The sequence below is a fragment of the Macaca thibetana genome, chromosome 15 (assembly GCF_024542745.1).
Source record: "Macaca thibetana thibetana isolate TM-01 chromosome 15, ASM2454274v1, whole genome shotgun sequence".
Taxonomy (NCBI): domain Eukaryota; kingdom Metazoa; phylum Chordata; class Mammalia; order Primates; family Cercopithecidae; genus Macaca; species Macaca thibetana.
In genome coordinates this window covers 27,904,760-27,924,747 of record NC_065592.1, presented here as the reverse complement: position 1 = coordinate 27,924,747, position 19,988 = coordinate 27,904,760, and the positions used below count along the sequence as shown (strand labels likewise).

Below are 19,988 nucleotides of genomic sequence, written 5' to 3'. Positions count from 1 at the left end.
GCTGGGATTACAGGCGCCCGCCACCACACCCGGCTAATTTTTTGTAATTTTAGTAGAGACAGGCTTTCACCATCTTGGCCAGGCCGGTCTTGAACTCCTGACCTCGTGATCCACCTACCTCGGCCCCAAAGTGTTGGCATTACAGGCGCGAGCCACCGCACCCGGCCACAGCTTCTTTTCAAAATTGAATTCAATTCTGAAATCTCTCAAGGGAGGTCGTGGATTATTTAAAAGGAAATTACTTGAAACAATAAACATAAAACAATGTAGAAATAGCATAAACTCATCTAGATTGAAGAAACAGAAACATGGAGTACTAGCATCTTCTTGGAATTACTTAAAATTAGGACAAATAGTTACCCTACTACCCAAGTGGCATTTCTTTCCATTTTAGAGCTGTGCTGTCCACATATACAATCAAAATTTTCTAGTAGTTAGCCACAGTTAAAGTCTTTAAAAAGAGAAATTAACTTAATAATTTATCTAATTTAATGTAATATGTCCAAAATATTATCTTTTCAACATGCAATCAATATAAAATTTACTAACGAGATGGTCTTCCACATCTGGTGTACTGTTTACACTGTATTCCACAGAGTGGCGAGCTGCCTTTCCAACCCTCACTTAGCCACATGTGGCTACCGTATTGGACAGCAGTCTTAGGGGATTTCAGAATCAACTGATTCTTTAATTCTGAGTTTGAGAATTTCTTTTTATAATACACACGGTCGCTAAGGCGCTTAGAGATCTGTGAGGCGCATGGAGATTATTTCACTCTCAGGTCCCTTTTGATCCAAGATCTCACAGCACTAAAAGCAGTAAGAGGGAAGGCAATGGGCAACCCTTGCGCCCAGGAAGGTGGCCTGGAGGAGGGCCTGGTTCCTCCGAGCAGTGCCCGGCGGGGAGGCTGCAGACGCGGCGTTGGAAGTGGGATTTCGAGACAAGCTCCGGCAGCTGCCCGGAACCCGCGTCTTTTTCTGGGGCACCCGGGAACAGCAGGGCCGGACGGAGGGAGAGCAGCCTCCGGGCCATGCACAGGGTCCCGAGCCGCCACCGCCGCCAAGGGAGCTCGGCCCAGGGCTACAACGCTTCCCGCCTAGGCGGGCGGCAGCCGGAGCCAGGAGCCGGAGGAAGCCCGGCCGGCGTCCAGCGGACAGCAGGACACTATCTCCCCGGCGCGCTCTCGCCGGCGCCGCAGCGGGCGCGCGGGCGGCAGGGTGGGCGTGGAGCGGCGGGGGCACCGCCCCTGGGAGAGGCGGGCGCCGCGGTTCCGGGGGCGGGACGCGCCGAGGAGTGGGGCGCGAGCCGCCGGTTTTGATTAGTGCGCGGAGCTGCGGCGGCGGAGCCAGGCAGCGGAGCTGCTCGGCCGGGAGCCCAGCGGCGAGACGGAGAGGCGGCGGAGGTGCCGGCGCGCAGGGTCTGGCCGGCGGCAGCGAGGGTCGGGAGAGGCGAGCCGGGGCGTGGGGCCGCAGTTGCCCCGACCAGAGCCGGGAGACCGCAGCACCCGCAGCCACCCGCGAGCGCGCCGAAGACAGCGCGCGGGCGAGAGCGCGCGGGCGGGGGCGCGCAGGCCCTGCCCGCCCCTTCCGTCCCCACCCCCCTCCGCCCCTTCCTCTCCCCACCTTCTTCTCGCCTCCTGCGCCCCCGCACCGGGCGCCCACCCTGTCCTCCTCCTGCGGGAGGGTTGTCCGTGTTGGCGGCCGCAGCGGGCCGGGCCGGGCCGGCGGGCCAGGGGATGGCGCTGCTGGACCTGGCCCTGGAGGGAATGGCCGTCTTCGGGTTCGTCCTCTTCTTGGTGCTGTGGCTGATGCATTTCATGGCCATCATCTACACGTGAGTGAGGGACCGCAGGAGGGGCTCGGGGCGGGGGTCCGGGCCTCGGGGACAGGCGAGAATGGGAAATGTTTGTGCTTTGAAGGGGACTGGGCTCGGGCGGGGGTGGAGAAAGCTGATCCTCAGGCTGTTCCCCCCCGTTCCCTCGCCCCTCGGACCGGCAGTGGCGGTGGTCTTTGAGAGGGAAAAGTGTTGGGCGAGGGAAGGGTTTGCTGGGTTGCCGGTGACTGCCCAGCCAGGCGGAAGGAGACTGCTCTTACATGTCAGGCTGAATGAAGGTGGTGGATCGGTTTGGTTGTGCTGGGGATTCGTGTGATTTTTCATCTGGGCCGAGATGTATGGTGTATTGTTTTTTTCTTCCGACCTGGGCCACGTTTCTGTTAGGGTGGTGATTGTGTCCACTTTTCTGGGAGCTGCTCACAGCTCTCTGGACACCTCCCTGTGGATTTTCTTCTTCCTGGAAGAGCTCTGTGCGCTTAGATAGGTGTGAAGCACCTGTCCACCCTGAAAAATGTCCACCAAACCTGCGAGCTGGCATGATAGCTTTGAGTCCTGTAGCTTGTACATATCAGCGTGGTTTTCTTTCCTTTTTTCAATTCCTCGTCTTACTGTCTTATGTAGATTTGTACTCACCCCCCGCCCGCCACATCTTTTCATTTTTGTTTAACAAATACTTCTTGAGGCCTACTAGATACCATTCACTATTCTTGGCCAGGGGACACGGTGGTGAGCAGGACACAATTCCTGTCCTCATGGGGCTTACATTCTAGAAGGAAGAAGCAGATAAAATCTGAATAAGGTTATGAGATTGTGATGAAGCATGTAAGTGAAATAGAACTGGGTGATGGCATGAATAGAGACATGGGGTATGTGGCTAGTTTGGTATATCCACTGTTTAAGGTGAAGTCTGCCTCTGTAAAGAAATGAAAAAATTATATAGAGCACATTACTGATATCGATTCACTTGGATTTTTAGTCTGGGTGAGAAAAAGAACAATTGTATATAGTAATCGTTACCATGAACTAGAATAGAGTGTATGTTAGTGGAAGAGACTTTAAGAAATTAGTTACTTTTAGTTGTTTTTGTTTTTGTTTTTTCCTTTTTACTGCGGAAGAAGTGTGCCTTTGCTTTTGGAAACACTGTATTTTATTAGTACAGTGTGGCATTTCCTGGTACTAAGAAAGATGCTGCTGGTACAAGTTATACTGATATTTCTTTGAAAGTGAAAGAAAACATGCCACTTGGATATTGTTGACTTTAGTTTTTGGAGTTTGTGAGCTTAGTCACTGAGCACATTCTGGAATTCATTTAAAATATGTGAGTTCTTTTCCTTTAAAAAAATTGTTACTTTTTACAGTCATAAAAATAAAAAATGCTTACCGTGTAAGGAATTTATGCAATAGATAGGGATGGAGAAAAATAAAACATGCACACACCAAAAGTACATTACCTTGTCAACCTTTTGTGACTGTCCTTCCAATTTGTGTGTGTGTGTGAGAGAGACAGCAAAGGATGGAGGGGAAGGGGGAAGAGAGAAAAGGGCTATATTATGATTATTGTTCTGTAACCTGCTTTAAAGTTCATCTGTTTAATAAATGTTTATTGAAAAGCCGTTTTGTGCAAGGCACTGTTCTAGTTGCTGGGAGAATGAAGAGCAAACATCCAAGGCCCCTGTTCACATGGAACTATCCTGTAAAATGTCATGACCATTTTTTTCATGTCAATATCTGTATGATCTCTACATCATTTGTAATAGATGCATGATATTTTAGTTTACCAGGTACTGAAATTTATTATTATTGATGGATGTGTAGGTTGTTTCCAATTTATCTAGATTACAAACAACACTGTGATGAATTTGTATGCATACATCTTTGAGAAATGATCTCCTTAGTTATATTTCCGAAAGAGGAATTATTGGGCCAGAAGTGGTGCACATTTTAAACTTTGATACGTATTGGCCCCATAGAAATGTTATATATATTCACAGTCCTGGTAACATTGTATGATAGCCCCGTTTTGCCTTACAAACACAAAGTAGCAGGCATTTCACTGTTTTTATTTTCATTCCTTTAAAGTTACATTGAGCACTTTTAAAATACGTTTATATGCTAGTTACATTTAGATGTAAATTACATACTCATAATCCTGCCTGTGCTGCAATCTGTTGCTGAATTCATCTTTGTGATATAAAGGTTGTTTTTCTGTTATCTGTCATATGTAGCATTCTTTTCCCCAATCTGTTATTTGTCTTTTAACTTTGTACATATATTTGACATGGAGAAAAGTGTTTGTGCATGTGTGTTTTAGGTAGATAGGTCTTTCTGTTTCTTTTTCTTTTTTTTTTTTTTTTTGAGACGGAGTCTCGCTCTGTCGCCCAGGCTGGAGTGCAGTGGCCGGATCTCCGCTCACTGCAAGCTCCACCTCCCGGGTTCACGCCATTCTCCTGCCTCAGCCTCCCGAATAGCTGGGACTACAGGCGCCCGCCACCTCACCCGGCTAGTTTTTTGTATTTTTTTTAGTAGAGATGGGGTTTCACCGTGTTAGCCAGGATGGTCTTGATCTCCTGACCTCGTGATCCGCCCGTCTCGGCCTCCCAAAGTGCTGGGATTACAGGCTTGAGCCACCGCGCCTGGCCTGTCTTTCTGTTTCTTTTACGTTTTCTAACTTACAATTTTTATATCTTCCTTATTCCTCCAAATTACTATATATGTTAGTCTCCGCTTCCTCTTAGTATTTTTATTTTTTCTTAATTTTTTCACATATTACCCTTAATTCACCCAGTATTTTACTTCGTTTTATGAGAGCTAGAGCCCTAATTATAGTTCCAAGTATTTAGAGACTTGTCCAAAATTACTTATCAAATGATTATTTGATTATTCCACTGTTTCGAAATATTTTTATTATAGACTAAATTCTGCTTTTTACTTGGGTATGTTTCAAAGCTTCCATTGCCCTTTCTTAACCTATTTTAGATGGCAGATGTTTTTAGGATTTCTGCCTACAGTGTTAAAGGTAACATTCAGATTAGAGACATTTCATATTCAAGAGTCTTATTGTTGAGATTGAAGATTTCCTAAAAGTAACTAAAGATTATAGCCTTGGCAAGTTGAATAGCCTTTATGGGTTATTTTTCTGAATTATTTTTTATTTCTTTGTGTGCGCTAGTGTGGCTTGATAGCTTGGGGCCTGAGGCGAAATTGTGTAAAAGTCTAGAACTGGTGGTCGTCTTTCCCTTTTAGCCCTTGGGAGCCACGTTGCTGCATGATGAAATGATCTGAGCAGAAACCTTGCTTCATGCTCTCTCCCCTATCCCATCCACCTCAGATTATTATTATTTCCCTGTGTGCATAAGGTCCTAATGTTTAGCATCAGGCTTTATCTTTCTACTGGAGGTGCTAGGCTAGTGTGGAAATAATTTGTGTGTCCTTAAATATTAGCTACCCTCAAGTAAAACAGAGGTCCTTTTACCTGGAGAGGTGTGTGTGTGTGTGTGTGTGTGTGTGTGTGTGTGTGTGTGTGTTTCTTTGAGACAGGATCTTTTTTTTTTTTTTTTTTTTTTTTTTGAGACGGAGTGTCGCTCATGTCGCCCAGGCTGGAGTGCAGTGGCCGGATCTCAGCTCACTGCAAGCTCCGCCTCCCGGGTTCCCGCCATTCTCCTGCCTCAGCCTCCCGAGTAGCTGGGACTACAGGCGCCCGCCACCTCGCCCAGCTAGTTTTTTGTATTTTTTAGTAGAGACAGGGTTTCACCGTGTTAGCCAGGATGAGACAGGATCTTGCTCTTTTGCTTAGGCTGAAGTACAATGGCACGATCTTGGCTCACTGCAACCACCACAGCCCAGGCTGAAATGATTCTGCTGCCTCAGCCTCCTAAGTAGCTCTCAAGTAGCTGGGACTACAGGCATACCTGGCTAATTTTTGTGCTTTTTGTAGATATGGGGTTCCACCATGCTGCCCAGGCTGGTCTTGAACTCCTGGACTTAAGTGATCTACCTGTCTTGGCTCCCAAAGTACTGGGATTACAGGTGTGAGCCATCGTGCCTGGCCCCCTGGAGATTTTTTAAGATTTTTAAAGTTAATTCTGTTTTCTGCAAACATATTTCCTTTATTTTGTTTATTATTATTTTTTTGAGACAGTCTTCTCTGTTGCCCAGGCTGGAGTGCAGTGACTCGATCACAGTTCACTGCAGCCTCCACATCCCAGGTTCGAGCAATTCTCCCACCTCAGCCTCCCAAGTAACTGGGACTACAGGTGCATGCCATCACACCCGGCTACTTTTTGTTACCCAGGCTGGTCTCAAACTCCTGGGCTCAAGTGATCCCCCCACCTCGGCCTTCTGAAGTTCTGGGATTACGGGCGTGAGCCACTGCAGCCAGCCCAAATATGCTGTTTCTAATGTACAGCAACTTCAATACCCAATGCATAGTTTTTGAATGGAATTTGCATACTCATTGTGTCAGGATAACTGCGATAAATGACCTGTCAAAAACTGGTTGTGTTTTTAATGTAAATATTAGCATTTGGGATATTATTTTTAGTTAGTATGATCTTTGCCTTAAATTCATGAATACTTGGTGTTCTGAGCCTTAGTGGAATGTAATTTGAGAACGTCTTTTTTGGGTTTAGTCCTGAGGATGCCCTTGGACTGTGGTCAAACGTTCATCAGTCAGGATCATTGCTACAGGGCTACTTTCAGGGAAATGACTAAGGCAGTTCAGCAGTTGCCCGTTTAACCTGAGCTTGGGAAGATACAGAATTAGACTATAGTGTGATAGCTTTAAAAAGCAAAGTGAGGGGCAGTGAGGGGAGGGAGAGCATCAGGAAGAATAGTTAATAGATACTGGGCTTAATACCTAGGTGATGGGATGACCTGTGCAGCAAACCACCATGGCACATGTTTACCTGTGTTAACAAACCTGCACATCCTGCGCATGTACCCTGAACTTAAAAGTTGAAGGAAAGAAAAAGAGCAACGTGGAAATTGTAAGATTTTAATATTCAGTGATGGTTCTATTGATTCATTATCCCTCCCTTTCTCTCTGACATTAATTAGTTCAGTACATCTTCATATCTACCCTAGATATTGAAACTATGTCTACTCACTGGTATCTGTCTGCAGCCTTGTGCCCCTTCAATTTTATATTTCTTATTGTAGCCTTTATCCTTCTGGATTACTAATCTTGGATCACAGTAGCTTAAAATCTTACCATGATTCCTCATTGCCTGCAGGTTACAGTTCAAACTCCTTAATGAGACAAGCACAGCTCTGTAGGAGCTGGGCCATCCCTGCGTTCCTGTTTCTTCAGCAACGTTGTGTTACTGGCATTTCCCCACACGTGCAATGTGCTTTCTTTGGAATTGTCTTTCTTTTTTCTTTCTCTTCCTTCTTTCCTTCCTTTTTTCTTGTTTGATTAACTCCTACTCATTCAGGTCATTTTGGACTTTAGTTCCTTGTTGGGTTAGGTGCCCTTCATGGCACCCAGCCATCTCCTATTTGTTTTCTATGGTGGTGGAATCTTTTACATTCTGTAGTGTGGTAAGCCCATTGTCCAGTGGGCAGAATTTGTTTTCCTGTAGAGATAACTCACTATTGGTTATTTTGCCTTCTGTGAGAGAATTTGTGTTAGCAAAGTTAAGCTTGCACAAGAAGGTGTGCTTTACTTATTACATTACTTACATGCATTACTTATTGCTTATGAAGCCCATTTTGAAGCAATACCATTTTTGAAATACGTGCTATATGTAGTAAATTGGTCATGACATACTGATTATAAACAGACAGTAATACAGTCATGAGTGATAACATAACAAAGGTCATTAGTCACTGGAAATTGCTGGCATGGACTATGTGAAGTTAGGGACCTGCTGATATAGCAGTGAACCTAATTTTACACGAAATATTAACAAGCTCTGTGACATGGAGCAGGGAAGATAAATTCCTAGAGTCAGATAAATTGGTTCAGCAGAACCACACAGCGGAATTATAAAAACAACACATTCTGGGGCTGTTAAGCAGGGTGAACTTTTGCCCTTGTGGAATTCATAGTCTTCCTTAGAAACCTAGAGGGAAATTCTGTCTTTTTTCTTTTTTTTTTTTTGAGACAGAGTCTCATTCTGTCGCCCAGGCTGGAGTGCAGTAGTGTGGTCTCAGCTCACTGCAACCTCTGCCTTCTGGGTGCGAGTGATTCTTGTGCCTCAGCCTCCCAAGCAGCTGGGACTACAAGCACGCACCACCACGCCCTGCTCATTTTTGTACTTTCAGTAGAGATGGAGTTTCATCATGTTGGCCAGTCTGGTCTCAAACTCCTGGCCTCAAGTGATTCCCCCGTCTCAGCCCCGCAAAGTGCTGGGATTATAGGCATGAGCCACTGTACCCAGCCGAGTGAAATTCTTGTGCCTCACTTCTGAAGAGCTGTATTAAGGTTACTGCAGAGGCTTCTTCCCGCCATCTGAAGAGGAAGGAGTCCACCCTCCTTGTTTAACCTTTACCTGCCTCCAGTAGGTTTCCCTGCATCCCGGGCTTTCCTCTTGCAAAAGCCAAATTTGACAACAAAACTGTAGAAGAAGTTATTTAAAAATGAGACAGGCCAGGCGCGGTGGCTCATGCCTGTAATCCCAGCACTTTGGGAGGCCAAGGCAGGTGGATCACCTGAGGTCAGCAGTTCGAGACTAGCCTGACCAATATGGCGAAACCCCATCTCTACTGAAAATACAAAAATTAGCCAGGTGTGGTGGCAGGTGCCTGTAATCCCAGCTACTCGGGAGGCAGAGATAGGAGAATCGCTTGAACCCTGGAGGCGGGAGTTGCAGTGAGCCAAGATCGTGCCACTGCACTCCAGCCTGGGTGACAGAGCGAGACTCTGCCTCAGGGAAAAAAAAAAGTTCCCACCTTGACTTTTTTTCTTTTCCTTTTGAGACAGGGTCTGTCTCTGTTACCCAGGCTGGAGTGCAGTAGTGCGATCATGGTTCACTACAGCCTTGACCTGCCGGGCTCAAGCAATCCTCCTACTTCAGCCTCCTGGGTAGTTCGGACTACAGGCACATGCCAGCACGCCTGACTAATTTTTGTATTTTTTTTTGTAGAGATGGGGTTCCACCATGTTGGCTAGGCTGGTCTAGAACTCCTGAGTTCAAACAATCTGGCCACCTCGGCCTCCACAGGTGCTAGGATGATAGGCCTTTTCCATTCTTCAGTCACCTAGTCTTTCTAGACCTGTGATTGTCAACTTTGACTGCACTATGGAGTCACATCGAGAGCTTAAAAAAAAAGAAACGACTGCTGCCTGGGGCTCACCCCTACAGACAAGGTGAAATTGGTTCAGGCATCAGTATTTTCAAAACTCGCTAGGTGACATGGATGTGCAGCCTAGACTGAGAATGATTGCCACGGGCTGTCTGTCCACAGTTGTGTCCAGCACCTGCCACCTCTTGGCTTTATTTAATTCTCCATTTAGCCCAGAGCCCACAGTTCATCACTTCATTATCTTGCCTCTTGCCTCACCTCGTGTCAGTCTGCCCTGTTATCCTGAATCCATCCAATAATGATAGCTGCTCAACTTTGAAAATCCTACAGAGGGTAATCACACAGCCATGTGGACTAATACTACTACACATTGGTAGTCTCAGGGCTCAGCTAAACCTGCATGCAGTGCTGCCTGGCAGTGTTTTTTTTTTTTTTTCTGTAGTTAGCTCTGATACCCATCACTTTAAAAAACCTCTTCTAAATCTTCATTCTACCGCGTTCTTGGTGGATGACCTTAGCTTCTACTTCATACTGTGGATCCCATCATGCTTAAATTACTTTTTTCCTTTTATCTCTTTGCCCTTCGGCTAGCTCTTGAATTTTTAAAGAATTTCAAGTAGTCTTTAAAAAATTGAACTAGAGGCTGGGCGTGTTGGCTCACGCCTGTAATCCCAGCACTTTGGGAGGCCGAGTCAGGTGGATCACCTGAGGTCAGGTGTTTGAGACCAGCCTGGCTAACATGGGGAAACACTGTCTCTACTAAAAATACAAAAAATTAGCCAGGCGTGGTGGTACTCGCCTGTAATCCCAGCTACTCCGGAGGCTGAGGCAGGAGAATTGCTTGAATCTGGGAGGCGGAGGTTGCAGTGAGCCGAGGTTGTGCCATTGCACTCCAGCCTGGGCAACAAGAGCAAAACTTCATCTGGGTGGGGGGGAGTTTCGACTAGAAAGCCAGGGCGGGGAGGATCGCCTGAGGCCAGGAGTTCAAGACCAGCCTGAGCAATATAATAAGACCCCATTGCCACAGAAAAAATGTTTAAAAATTAGCCAGAGGCGGTGGTATGCAGTGAGCTATGACTGCTACTGCACTCCAACCTGGGTGACAGAGCAAGATTGTATCTCAAAAAAAACTAGAAAAATTTAAAGTAGAAGCCCTCTGTTCCACTCTTTGGCCCTTTCACTCAGTGGCAGGTTTCAGTAGAAACTAGTGTTTGTTTACTGTTATCACATCTCAGCTCCCATTCATTTACTTTTTAACCCATTTTTAGCTCTCTACCGTTATCCTCCATGAACTGCCCCAATTCTTGCCAAAAGTGCTCAGAGATAGCAGTAGGTACATATGTAATCTACCGAACATTTCCATTCTTATCTTGGTGTCTCCAGCAGCATTCAGTGTTACTCTTTCTTGAACCCTTTGAGAAAGAAAACAGCTTGGCCAGATAAACCCTTCTGTCATTTTACTTGCACCCTGGCTGTCTTTCTGGTTCTTTGATCCCCACTTTTAGTTTTCTTCATGCATCACTCTTTTTTTGTTTTGTTTTGTTTTTGTTTTAGAGGGAGTTTCGATCTTGTCGTCCAGGCTGGAGTGCAGTGGCACAATCTTGGCTCACTGCAACCTCTGCCTCCCAGGTTCGAGTGATTCTCCTTCCTCAGCCTCCCAAGTAGCTGGAATTACAGGCGCACCACCATGCCCGGCTAATTTTTGTATTTTTAGTAGAGACGGGGGTTTCACCGTATTGATCAGGCTGGTCTCGAACTCCTGACCTCAGGTGATCCACCCGCCTCAGCTTCCCAAAGTGCTGGGATTACAGGCATGAGCCACTGTGCCTGGCCTCTCCTTCATGCATTACTGATTCAATAATATTATATTCCTTGGCCATCTTCTGAGAATGCTGTGCCTCGGAGAGCGTGTGTATTTACCTTACAGTGGATGGCTTCTATATTTTTATCTCTAGGCTAACCTTACTTGCTGAGCTCTCTGTATCTGTTTACTTATTTACTCTTCATTTATTCACAATTATTTTTAAAAATTGAGAACATACTATGTATTGTTGCTTTGCTGGGCTCTGGAGAATTTATATTCTACTGTAGTGTTTCTCCAAGTGTAGGTTACTGCCAGCCTTTATCATTTGGGATGCTTGTGAAAAATGCAGATTCCTAGTCTCTTCATCTGGTTCATTCACTTGTGATCTCTACCTGTGGGCGTTATTTATACCGAAAGTTGCAAACCTGTGGTCTCCTAGATGAGACATCACCACTTGATGTCTTAAGAGTAACTTAAAGTTCGTACGTTCAAAAGTTCATTACTCTCTCCCATCTCTCATTGTGCCTAGATTTTATGAATGGCACCATTAGTTACCATAACCTGACCCAGATATACCCCTCATTCTCCCTCATTCCCCCTCCACCAACACCCTCATCAGTTGTTGGCTAAGCTCCTTGATTGTGAGTTCTCACCCTCTCTTGACTTTGCTTCTTTCGCTTGTTTCTTTTGTGTGTATGTTTTGTTTTGTTTGAGACAGTCTTGCTCTGTTGCCCAGGCTGGAGTTCAGTGGTGCAGACTCGGCTCACCACAACCTCCGCCTCCTGGGTTCAAGCGAGTCTCCTGCCTCAGCCTCCCGATTAGCTGGGATTACAGGTGTGTACCACCATGCCTGGCTAATTTTTGTATTTTTAGTAGAGACGGAGTTTCACCACGTTGGCCAGGCTGGTCTTGAACTCCCAACCTCAGGTAATCCACCCGCCTCAGCCTCCCATGAGCCACTTACAGGCATGAGCCACTGCACCCAGCCTTTCACTTGTTTCTTATAGCTTTCTGGTTTGTGTGTCTTTCTCTTTCTTTTGGACCTTTGTAATATTTTTCCCTTGCCTTCCATCTCCCCTGCCTGTACTTTATTCTCTTAACTTCTATAAATACAAAAATGATCCTGGTTGCTTCCTTTTAGTCTTTCATGGTTATTTCTTGCCTAGAGGATGAGCTCCAGGCCTTTTCAGCCTTGTCTGTGAAGTCACGAAGAATTTATAGCGGAGATGAGTCTTAAAGCAGTGCTGCTTAAGCTTGAGTGTGCCTGTGAATCACCTACAGATCTTACTGAACTGAAGATTCAGTTTCAGTAGTTCTGAGGGGTGAGGCCTGAAATTCCGAAGCTCTGAAAAACTCCCAGGTGTTGCCAATGCTGCTGGTCCACGGGCCACACTTGGAGTGTGAAAGTCTGGAAAGACTGCCTCCTAGAAGTAGTTGGATGCTTCCATCTCTCTTCTCTCAAAGTGTTCTAAACATACTTTGACGATAGTCTGTATCACACTGCATTTGCAGCGTCCTGTACAGACTTTACTTCTGAATGAGAGGTGGCCTGTGTACATGTGAGAACCACCTCTCCTATTAACACATGGAAATGCTATAATGATTAGACACTTATACACCCAGAGCCTGAAAATATGAAAGGAAAATCTGCATATTCCAGAAACCAAGAGGGAATGCAAAGTAGTGGGTTGGTCTTGTCTGCTAATTTGAATCCCGGGGAGGTTTCAATTTACTGATATTTCTTCTCGTTATTGGTCGTATTTTCCTCATTCTTCGCATGGCTAGAAATTTTTTAATAGATGCCAGACATTTTGAATTTCACCGTGTTGGGTGCTGGATGTTTTTGTTTTTCTGGACTCTTGACTGAGTTCTTCAATTTCTTTTCTTTTTTTTCTTTTTTTTCTTTTTTTTTGAGATGGAGTCTTGCTCTATTGCCCAGGCTAGAGTGCAGTGGCACGATCTTGGCTCACTGCAGCCTCCGCCTCCCAGATTCAAGTGAGTGTCCTGTGCAGCCTCCTGAGTAGCTGGGATTACAGGCACACGAGACCACACCTGGCTAATTATTTTTTGTATTTTTAGAAGAGACGGGGTTTCACCGTGTTGGCCAGGCTGGTCTCGAACTCCTGACCCCACATTATCTTCCCGCTTTGGCCTCCCAAAGTGCTGGGATTACAGGCATGAGCCACTGCCTGGCCTACCTTATTTTCTGTGTCATAGGAATCACTCTCTTCCTTTGCTTGATGTCCAATATCTTCAAAACTGTTGTCTCCTGTATTTTTTTCTGATTTTTTGGTTGTTTCAGGTGGGAGAGAGTAAATCCAGTTAGTGTTTCTTCATCTTGTCCAAAAGTTGAAGGCTTGGTGGGTGGTGGGAAGAGTAGGGTTTTTAGTATTAGTGTGAGGACAGAGTCAGTGCTGCACACTAGTTATAATAACTTCAAACTGTAAACAACCCAAACATCCATCCACAGAAAGTAGATAAAGTGTGGTATATTAGTAAAACTATCTGGTAACAAGAGTGAGTACATGATAGCTGAATGTAACAACATGGGTGAATCTCACAAACATAACGCAACCCAGAGAGGCCAGACAGAAAAGATACATCCTATGGGATTCCATTTATATAAAAATTTAAAGCCAGCAAAACTAGTCTGTACTGTTAGAAGTCAGGACAGGGAGTACCCTTGAGGGGAGTGTAGTACATGGAAGGAGACCTGAGGGGACTTCTGGGGTTCTACTAATACCGTTTTTTGATCTGGGTACTGGTTACATGGCAGTTTCACTTTGAGAAAATTCTTTGAGCTGTGTACTTACATGTGACTTTATCATATGTACATTATGTATCAATAAAAAGTACCCCCTCACACCACTTCCCCAACAAAAAGGTCAAGGCTGCAAGCCAAATGCATTACAGGAAGGTAAGAACTGGATTCCCAGTATAGAACCTGGAAAGCAAGTCGTCTGCCCTAGGCTGAGGGTGGAAATGGACACCCATGAGAAAGCTTGTGCAACGTGTAGGAATCATAGGCTCAAGTTCATACTGTCTAGGAAATGCAGAAACCCTGATCTGAGACACTAAAAGAAAAACTGGTTGGAAACCAGTAAAACTTGTAAGACCCTGTCTGAGCCACTTATAATCCTGCCCCACTTTAAGGTCTCCACCATTGAGGCCTTTTTGAAACACTAGGCAATTGATCACAGTGCCCTCCACCCCCGCCCCCCATCACCCATGCCGGAGTGTAGTGGCACGATCTTGGCTCACTGCAACCTCTGCCTCCTGGGTTCAAGTCATTCTTGTGCCTCAGCTTCCCGAGTAGCTAGAATTATAGGTGTGTGCCACCACGCTCAGCTACTTTTTCTATTTTTAGTAGAGATGGGGTTTTGCCGTGTTGGACAAGCTGGTCTTGAACTCCTGACCTCAAGTGATCCACCTGCCTCGTCTTCCCAAAGTGTTAGAATTACAGGCGTGAGCCACTGCACCAGCCCCAAGGCTACTTCTGACCTTGGAAACTTCGTTATTTTGAAAAAAAAAAAAAACCACTGGGATTTAAAAAATTATTTTGAAAAAGAAATCACTGGGGTTTTATAAAAATTTTTGAAAAAAATCTCTGGGATTTTAGAGCTCTTTATTCTGTCATCCACATCTCAAACTCTTTCATGATTTCTATGTAGAAATCTGTAGATTGGCGTCCAACACACTGGTCATGCCCAAAGGCATTGTTTCCACGTGTGGAACGATGGTCCAGAGCAAAGCTTTGTTGACATATTTATTAAGAGTTTTGTAAGGAGAAGATTTTCTGGGCATGTGCAACCCAACTTCCCCATTAAAGCCACAGCTCCTCAACAGCAGGGAATTCACCTGTTGCTTGTTGCATCTTTAGTGCATATGATAATGACTAGTGTACATTCGGGGCTCTAAAGATGTTGTTCAGTAAGTGACTGCGAAGTAGTCATGGAGTACCACTGTGTGCCAAGCATGGTGCTACAGGTGTTTTGTTCATTTGGTGACCTAATGGATATTCTTTTATTGTTTTGACAAACATTTCAAGTAATTTGTACCACGTGGCCTTGTTGGTTGCATTATGTAAGTTGAAACAGTATTCTGCGAGGTAGGATCTTGTACCCTAGGGGGTACACAACAAACTGATCCGTTGGGTTTTGGAAAGAAAATATTAGAGAGAGACAGGGACAGAGGGGAGGCACAAATATGTTTTTTTAAAGGTCCTGTGATATAGTCTGGCTTATTTTGAGTAGAAATGTCAGACACAGTACTTAACAATTCTCTTCATCCATAAACCTCTGTGGCTGTTGGGAGAGTCAGAATGAGTCTATGATAAAATACTGCATTCTCAACACGAAAAGTTCTTCAAAGGAGAAGGTGTATCTAATGGTATTTAAAGTAAAACATCTTGGGAGAAGGGAAAAATAGGATCTACTTTAAACTTTACCAAAATGTAATCACCTCTAGACTATTCAGTACAGTTTAGATGGTCTTCGTTGCTGCTGTTTTTAACCTAAAGCCTTGCCACAGGCACTGAGATTATTGGTGGGCCAGGTTTCTCTGTTATTTGGTCAGCAGTTAACCTGCATGTTTTTGGTAGTTTAATAGCACTTAAGGATCACACAGTGGGACCAACAGATAAAAATCACTGGGATTTTAGACCTTGTTCTGTCGTCCACATCTCTAAACTTTTTCATCATTTCTGTGTCTTTGCCTGTCCCCCTCTCTGGGCTGCATTCTAGGTAGCTTCTTCTAATCTAGATTCCAATTCTTCTGTAAGCTGTGAGTATGCAGGATTCTGTATTACTTGTCTTTTGAATTTCTGATGTCAGTGATCATAACTGTCATTTCTAGAACTTGTGTGGTTCTTTTCATATTATTTGTGGTCATATATGATGATTTCCCTCATTTCCTTCTCTTCTCTTGGGTTTCGTTCAGGTACAGGGAGGTTGCATTCTTGGCCCAAACCCACGTGGTTAGGTGTTCTCCAAGAAGACTTTTTTCTTTTTTGTTTTTGTTTTTGTTTTAGATAGAGTCTTTCTCTGTCACCCACGCTGAAGTGCAGTGGCGCGATCTCGGTTCATTGCAGCCTCCGCCTCCCAGGTTCAAGGGATTCTCATGCCTCAGCCTTCTGAGTAGCTGGGACCACAGGTGCACACCACCATGCCTGGCCATATTTTGTCTTTTTTAGTAGAGACGGAGTTTCACCATGTTGACCAGGCTGGTCTCGAACTCCTGACCTCAAGTGATCCACCTGCCTCCACCTTTGAAAGTGCTGGGATTGCAGGCATGAGCCACTGCGCCTGGCCAAGACTTTTTTCTTTTGTTCTATTTCACTGAGGACTTAATCCAAGATAGACAGCATCTGCATCTTCCCTGTATGGATCAGGATTTTTCTGCTTGCCTTTCAGGAAGTCCAGATTTACACAAGGCTCTCAGAACAGTTGTACTGTCAGTATTATCTCAGGCTTCTCTCCATCTCCAGGTCACCAGGGACCAGTGGATGGTCAGGAGGCGAGCATGGACTCCAGCACTCACTCGCTGAGAAATTTTTTTCTCCTTTCTGACCTTAGAGACTCTTCTCTTTATTTTCCTAACGGTTCAATTATGTATTGTAAAACATGCTTTTACTACACTTGTATTAAAAAGGAAGAGAGAAAAGTTTATATCTATGAATATGTACATATATAACTCATGTATACCATAAATATGTGTATGTATTTTGACTTGTATATGCATTTTTAAAACCTCTGGAAGGACAAGAAACTAGTAATGCTAGGGAAGCAGTAATGGAAACAGGCAGATGAGGGGGTAGTGGTGGCAGATTTCTTTTATCAGACCCTCTTAATATTTTTAGTGATTTGAGCCATATTAGTATATTACCAGTTCAGGGGCTGAACGTGGTGGCTCATGCCTGTAATCCCAGCACTTTAAGAAGCCAAGACAGGAGGATTCTTTGAGCCCAGGAGTTCAAGACCAGCCTGGGCAATATAGTGAGACCCCATCTCCATAAAAAAAAATTTAAAAATTAGCCTGGTTTGGTGGCGTGTACCTGTCATCCTAGCTACTGGGGAGGCTGAAGTGGCAGGATCGCTTGAGCCCGGGAGATGTAGATAATTATACCACTGCATGCCAGCTTGAGCAACAGAGCAAGACCCCGTCTCTCTCATATATATATATATATATCTCCTTTTCAATCAATTAATTGTGTAATATAAACTTTTTCCCCAGCAGTCTAGATGTTCTTTACCCGGTAGGTTTCAGGCATCTAGTCTGCTATTTTGTTAGAAATAGAATAGTGATTACTTTTGTGGTTATATGCATTTTAGATCATGGTTTTGCCCATCTGGTCCTCTAGATGAACTCTGTAGATCAATATTTTCCAAACTATCTATGGCAAAGCAGTTGTTCTTTAAAATTTTTCCAATCTGGCTGGGTGTAGTGGCTCACATCTGTAATCCCAGCACTTTGGGAGGCTGAGGCGGGCAGATCACGTAGGATCAGGAGCTCGAGACCAACCTGGCCAACATGGTGAAACCTTGTCTCTACTGAAAATACAAAAAGTTAGCTGGACATGGTGGTACATACCTGGAATCTCAGCTACTCGGGAGGCTGAGGCAGGGGAATCACTTGAACCCGGGAGGTGAAGGTTGCAGTAGCTGAGATCGCACCACTGCGCTTCAGCCTGGATGGCAGAGCAAAACTCTGTCTTTAAAAAAAAACAAAAAATTTCCAATCTGCCATGAGCCAGTACTTTGGTAACTACAATAAAAATAAATTGCTGATCACATGCTTGATGTCATGGCAATGTTAAATTGCTATACAAGTTTCTAAAAGGTTTCACTCAATTGTTTCTCACTTGCAAACCAGTAAAAAAGCAACTACTGGATCAGACCACACTTTGAGTAGCACTGCGATAGATGGTGCTCCAGTGTTTTCTGTTACTTGGTGTATCAGAAATTGATTCCACCCTGTTCTAGAAATTTCTTGTTGATTTTTAAGTTTTTCCATTGTAAACCTGGTGTGTGTGGGCGTGCATTTGTTCATGTGTGTATAAAACTGTTTGTATGGCTTTATCTGAAACATTAGATATTTGCTACAGCACACACTTGCCTTAGTTAGAGACCAAAACCCATGGCTAACTGGTCTGGGTAGTGGTACTGGTGTCCCTCCAAAAGTCACTCCCAGTTTAATAGTGGATTTTATCAAATCAAGATGCGTTGATGCAAGTATTTTTTGATCATCTGAAAGTTCTCATTGGTTGATTTTCACAGTAAGTCAGAGCTGCCATCTGGCTGGCAGCAATTGTAAGGTACCATTGATGTCAGAGATGTTAAAATGTGGAAGAACATGTGTCTTAGAATATCTTGCAGATGGACCCATGATTGTTCTAGTGTCTAATTACTGTCGAATGCTTGGAGACTTGTTTATGAGAAGTACTTGTCATGTATTTATGAGAAGTAGGAGGAAGCCTTCAGTGGCTTCCTTTAGAAACCACCACTATACTGAATGGCATCTTGTTGCGACAGCCTGATGTTAACTGGGGCATGTTGTCTGTTCTCCAGCATTGCTGCTTTCTTTTCTTTGAGACAGAGTCTCACTGTGTTGCCCATGCTGGAGTGCAGCGGCGCAATCTTGGCTCACTGCAACCTCCACCCCCTGGGTTCAAGCGATTCTTCTGCCTCAGCTTCCCGAGTAGCTGGGATGATAGGCACCCACCATCACGCCCAGCTTTTTTTTTTTTTTTTTTTTTTTTAAGTAGAGATGGGGTTTCACTGTGTTGGCCAGACTGGTCTTGAACTCCTGACCTCAAGTGATCCACCCACCTTGGCCTCCCAAAGTGCTGGGATTACAGGCGTGAGCCACCGCACCTGGCGTTGCTTTTCTCATTAGGAGCCTTGCTGTGCTGCAGCATCCTTGCAATGGACCAGCAGTGAGAATGTTGGCCATTTGGCCACTTATCTGTGAACCGGTGGCACTGGTATATCTTCCAGTGTCATTAATAGACATTTTTCTCATCATTTAGTTTTTTTTCTTTCTTTCAGTTTCCTTCTGTTCTACCCCTGCCATTCTGACCTTATTAATATTGGGAGTTCCAGTTGTCCCATTATCTTGCTTGCCGTGCACACTGCTTGATACTTCTTTTAACTGTATTATCTCCCTGCAAAGAAATTTATCAGAAAGTTCTGGTTATCCTTTCATAATTTTCTGCTGCAGACGGGGTTTTATTTTACCTGTTTTTATAGTTCTGTGGCCACTTCGATGGCAATTTAAGAGGAAAAGGAGTTAATCTTTGGGCTAACACTGCCATTCGTTTCTTCACCATGTATTTTATTGAAATGTCTGCACTGTGCCTGGCGTAGTTCTGTGAGTACAGCAATAGTCAGAGAGTACATCATGGGTATTCAATCTTTTGGCTTCCCTGGGTCACACTGGAAGAAGAGTAATTGCCTTGGATCATATATAAAATACACTTAACACTAACCATAGCTGATGAGCTTTCAAAAATCACAAAAATCTCACAATGTTTGAAGAAAGTTTATGAATTTGTGTTGGGCCACATTCAAAGTCATGCTTACCTGGTGCTACTTCTCTTCATGTTTAGATCTTCTTTTAGAAAGATGTCAACTTTTAAAAATCTTAACTTAGAATTTAGTGATTTATTGATAGCTTGTAAGTGCTTTGATTTGACACGAATGTATTCTATAGAAATAATTTTTGTATCATTTGCTTTTTAGCCGATTACACCTCAACAAGAAGGCAACTGACAAACAGCCTTATAGCAAGCTCCCAGGTGTCTCTCTTCTGAAACCACTGAAAGGAGTAGATCCTAACTTAATAAACAACCTGGAAACATTCTTTGAATTGGATTATCCCAAAGTAAGTACAGTGTTATGGTTTTTTGTTTTGTTTTGTTCCCCTCATGATGAACCTTTAGTGATTTTAATACTGTAAAAGGTGAAGGTATTAAAAATTCATGATGAGGTTGGCCTCATAAAATATAAGCTTTAGTAGTAGTCATCACAGAACAGAAATGTAATGAGGAAGGGGTATAAATTCCCTTTCTAACCACCTGTATGTCCGTGTGAAGTAGAGATCCCTGAGT

At 44.3% G+C, this 19,988-nt stretch overlaps 1 protein-coding gene across 1 annotated transcript in view; it reads left to right on the top strand.

The window, feature by feature from the left end:
- Positions 1-1,272: 1,272 nt before the first annotated feature.
- Positions 1,273-19,988, top strand: part of UGCG (UDP-glucose ceramide glucosyltransferase) — a 38,913-nt gene continuing 20,197 nt past the window's right edge. The window contains exons 1-2 of the mRNA XM_050759608.1: positions 1,273-1,833; positions 19,621-19,762. Of these exons, the coding sequence (XP_050615565.1) occupies positions 1,736-1,833; positions 19,621-19,762 (240 nt within the window). The 5' untranslated portion in view covers positions 1,273-1,735. The remainder of the gene's footprint in view (positions 1,834-19,620; positions 19,763-19,988) is intronic.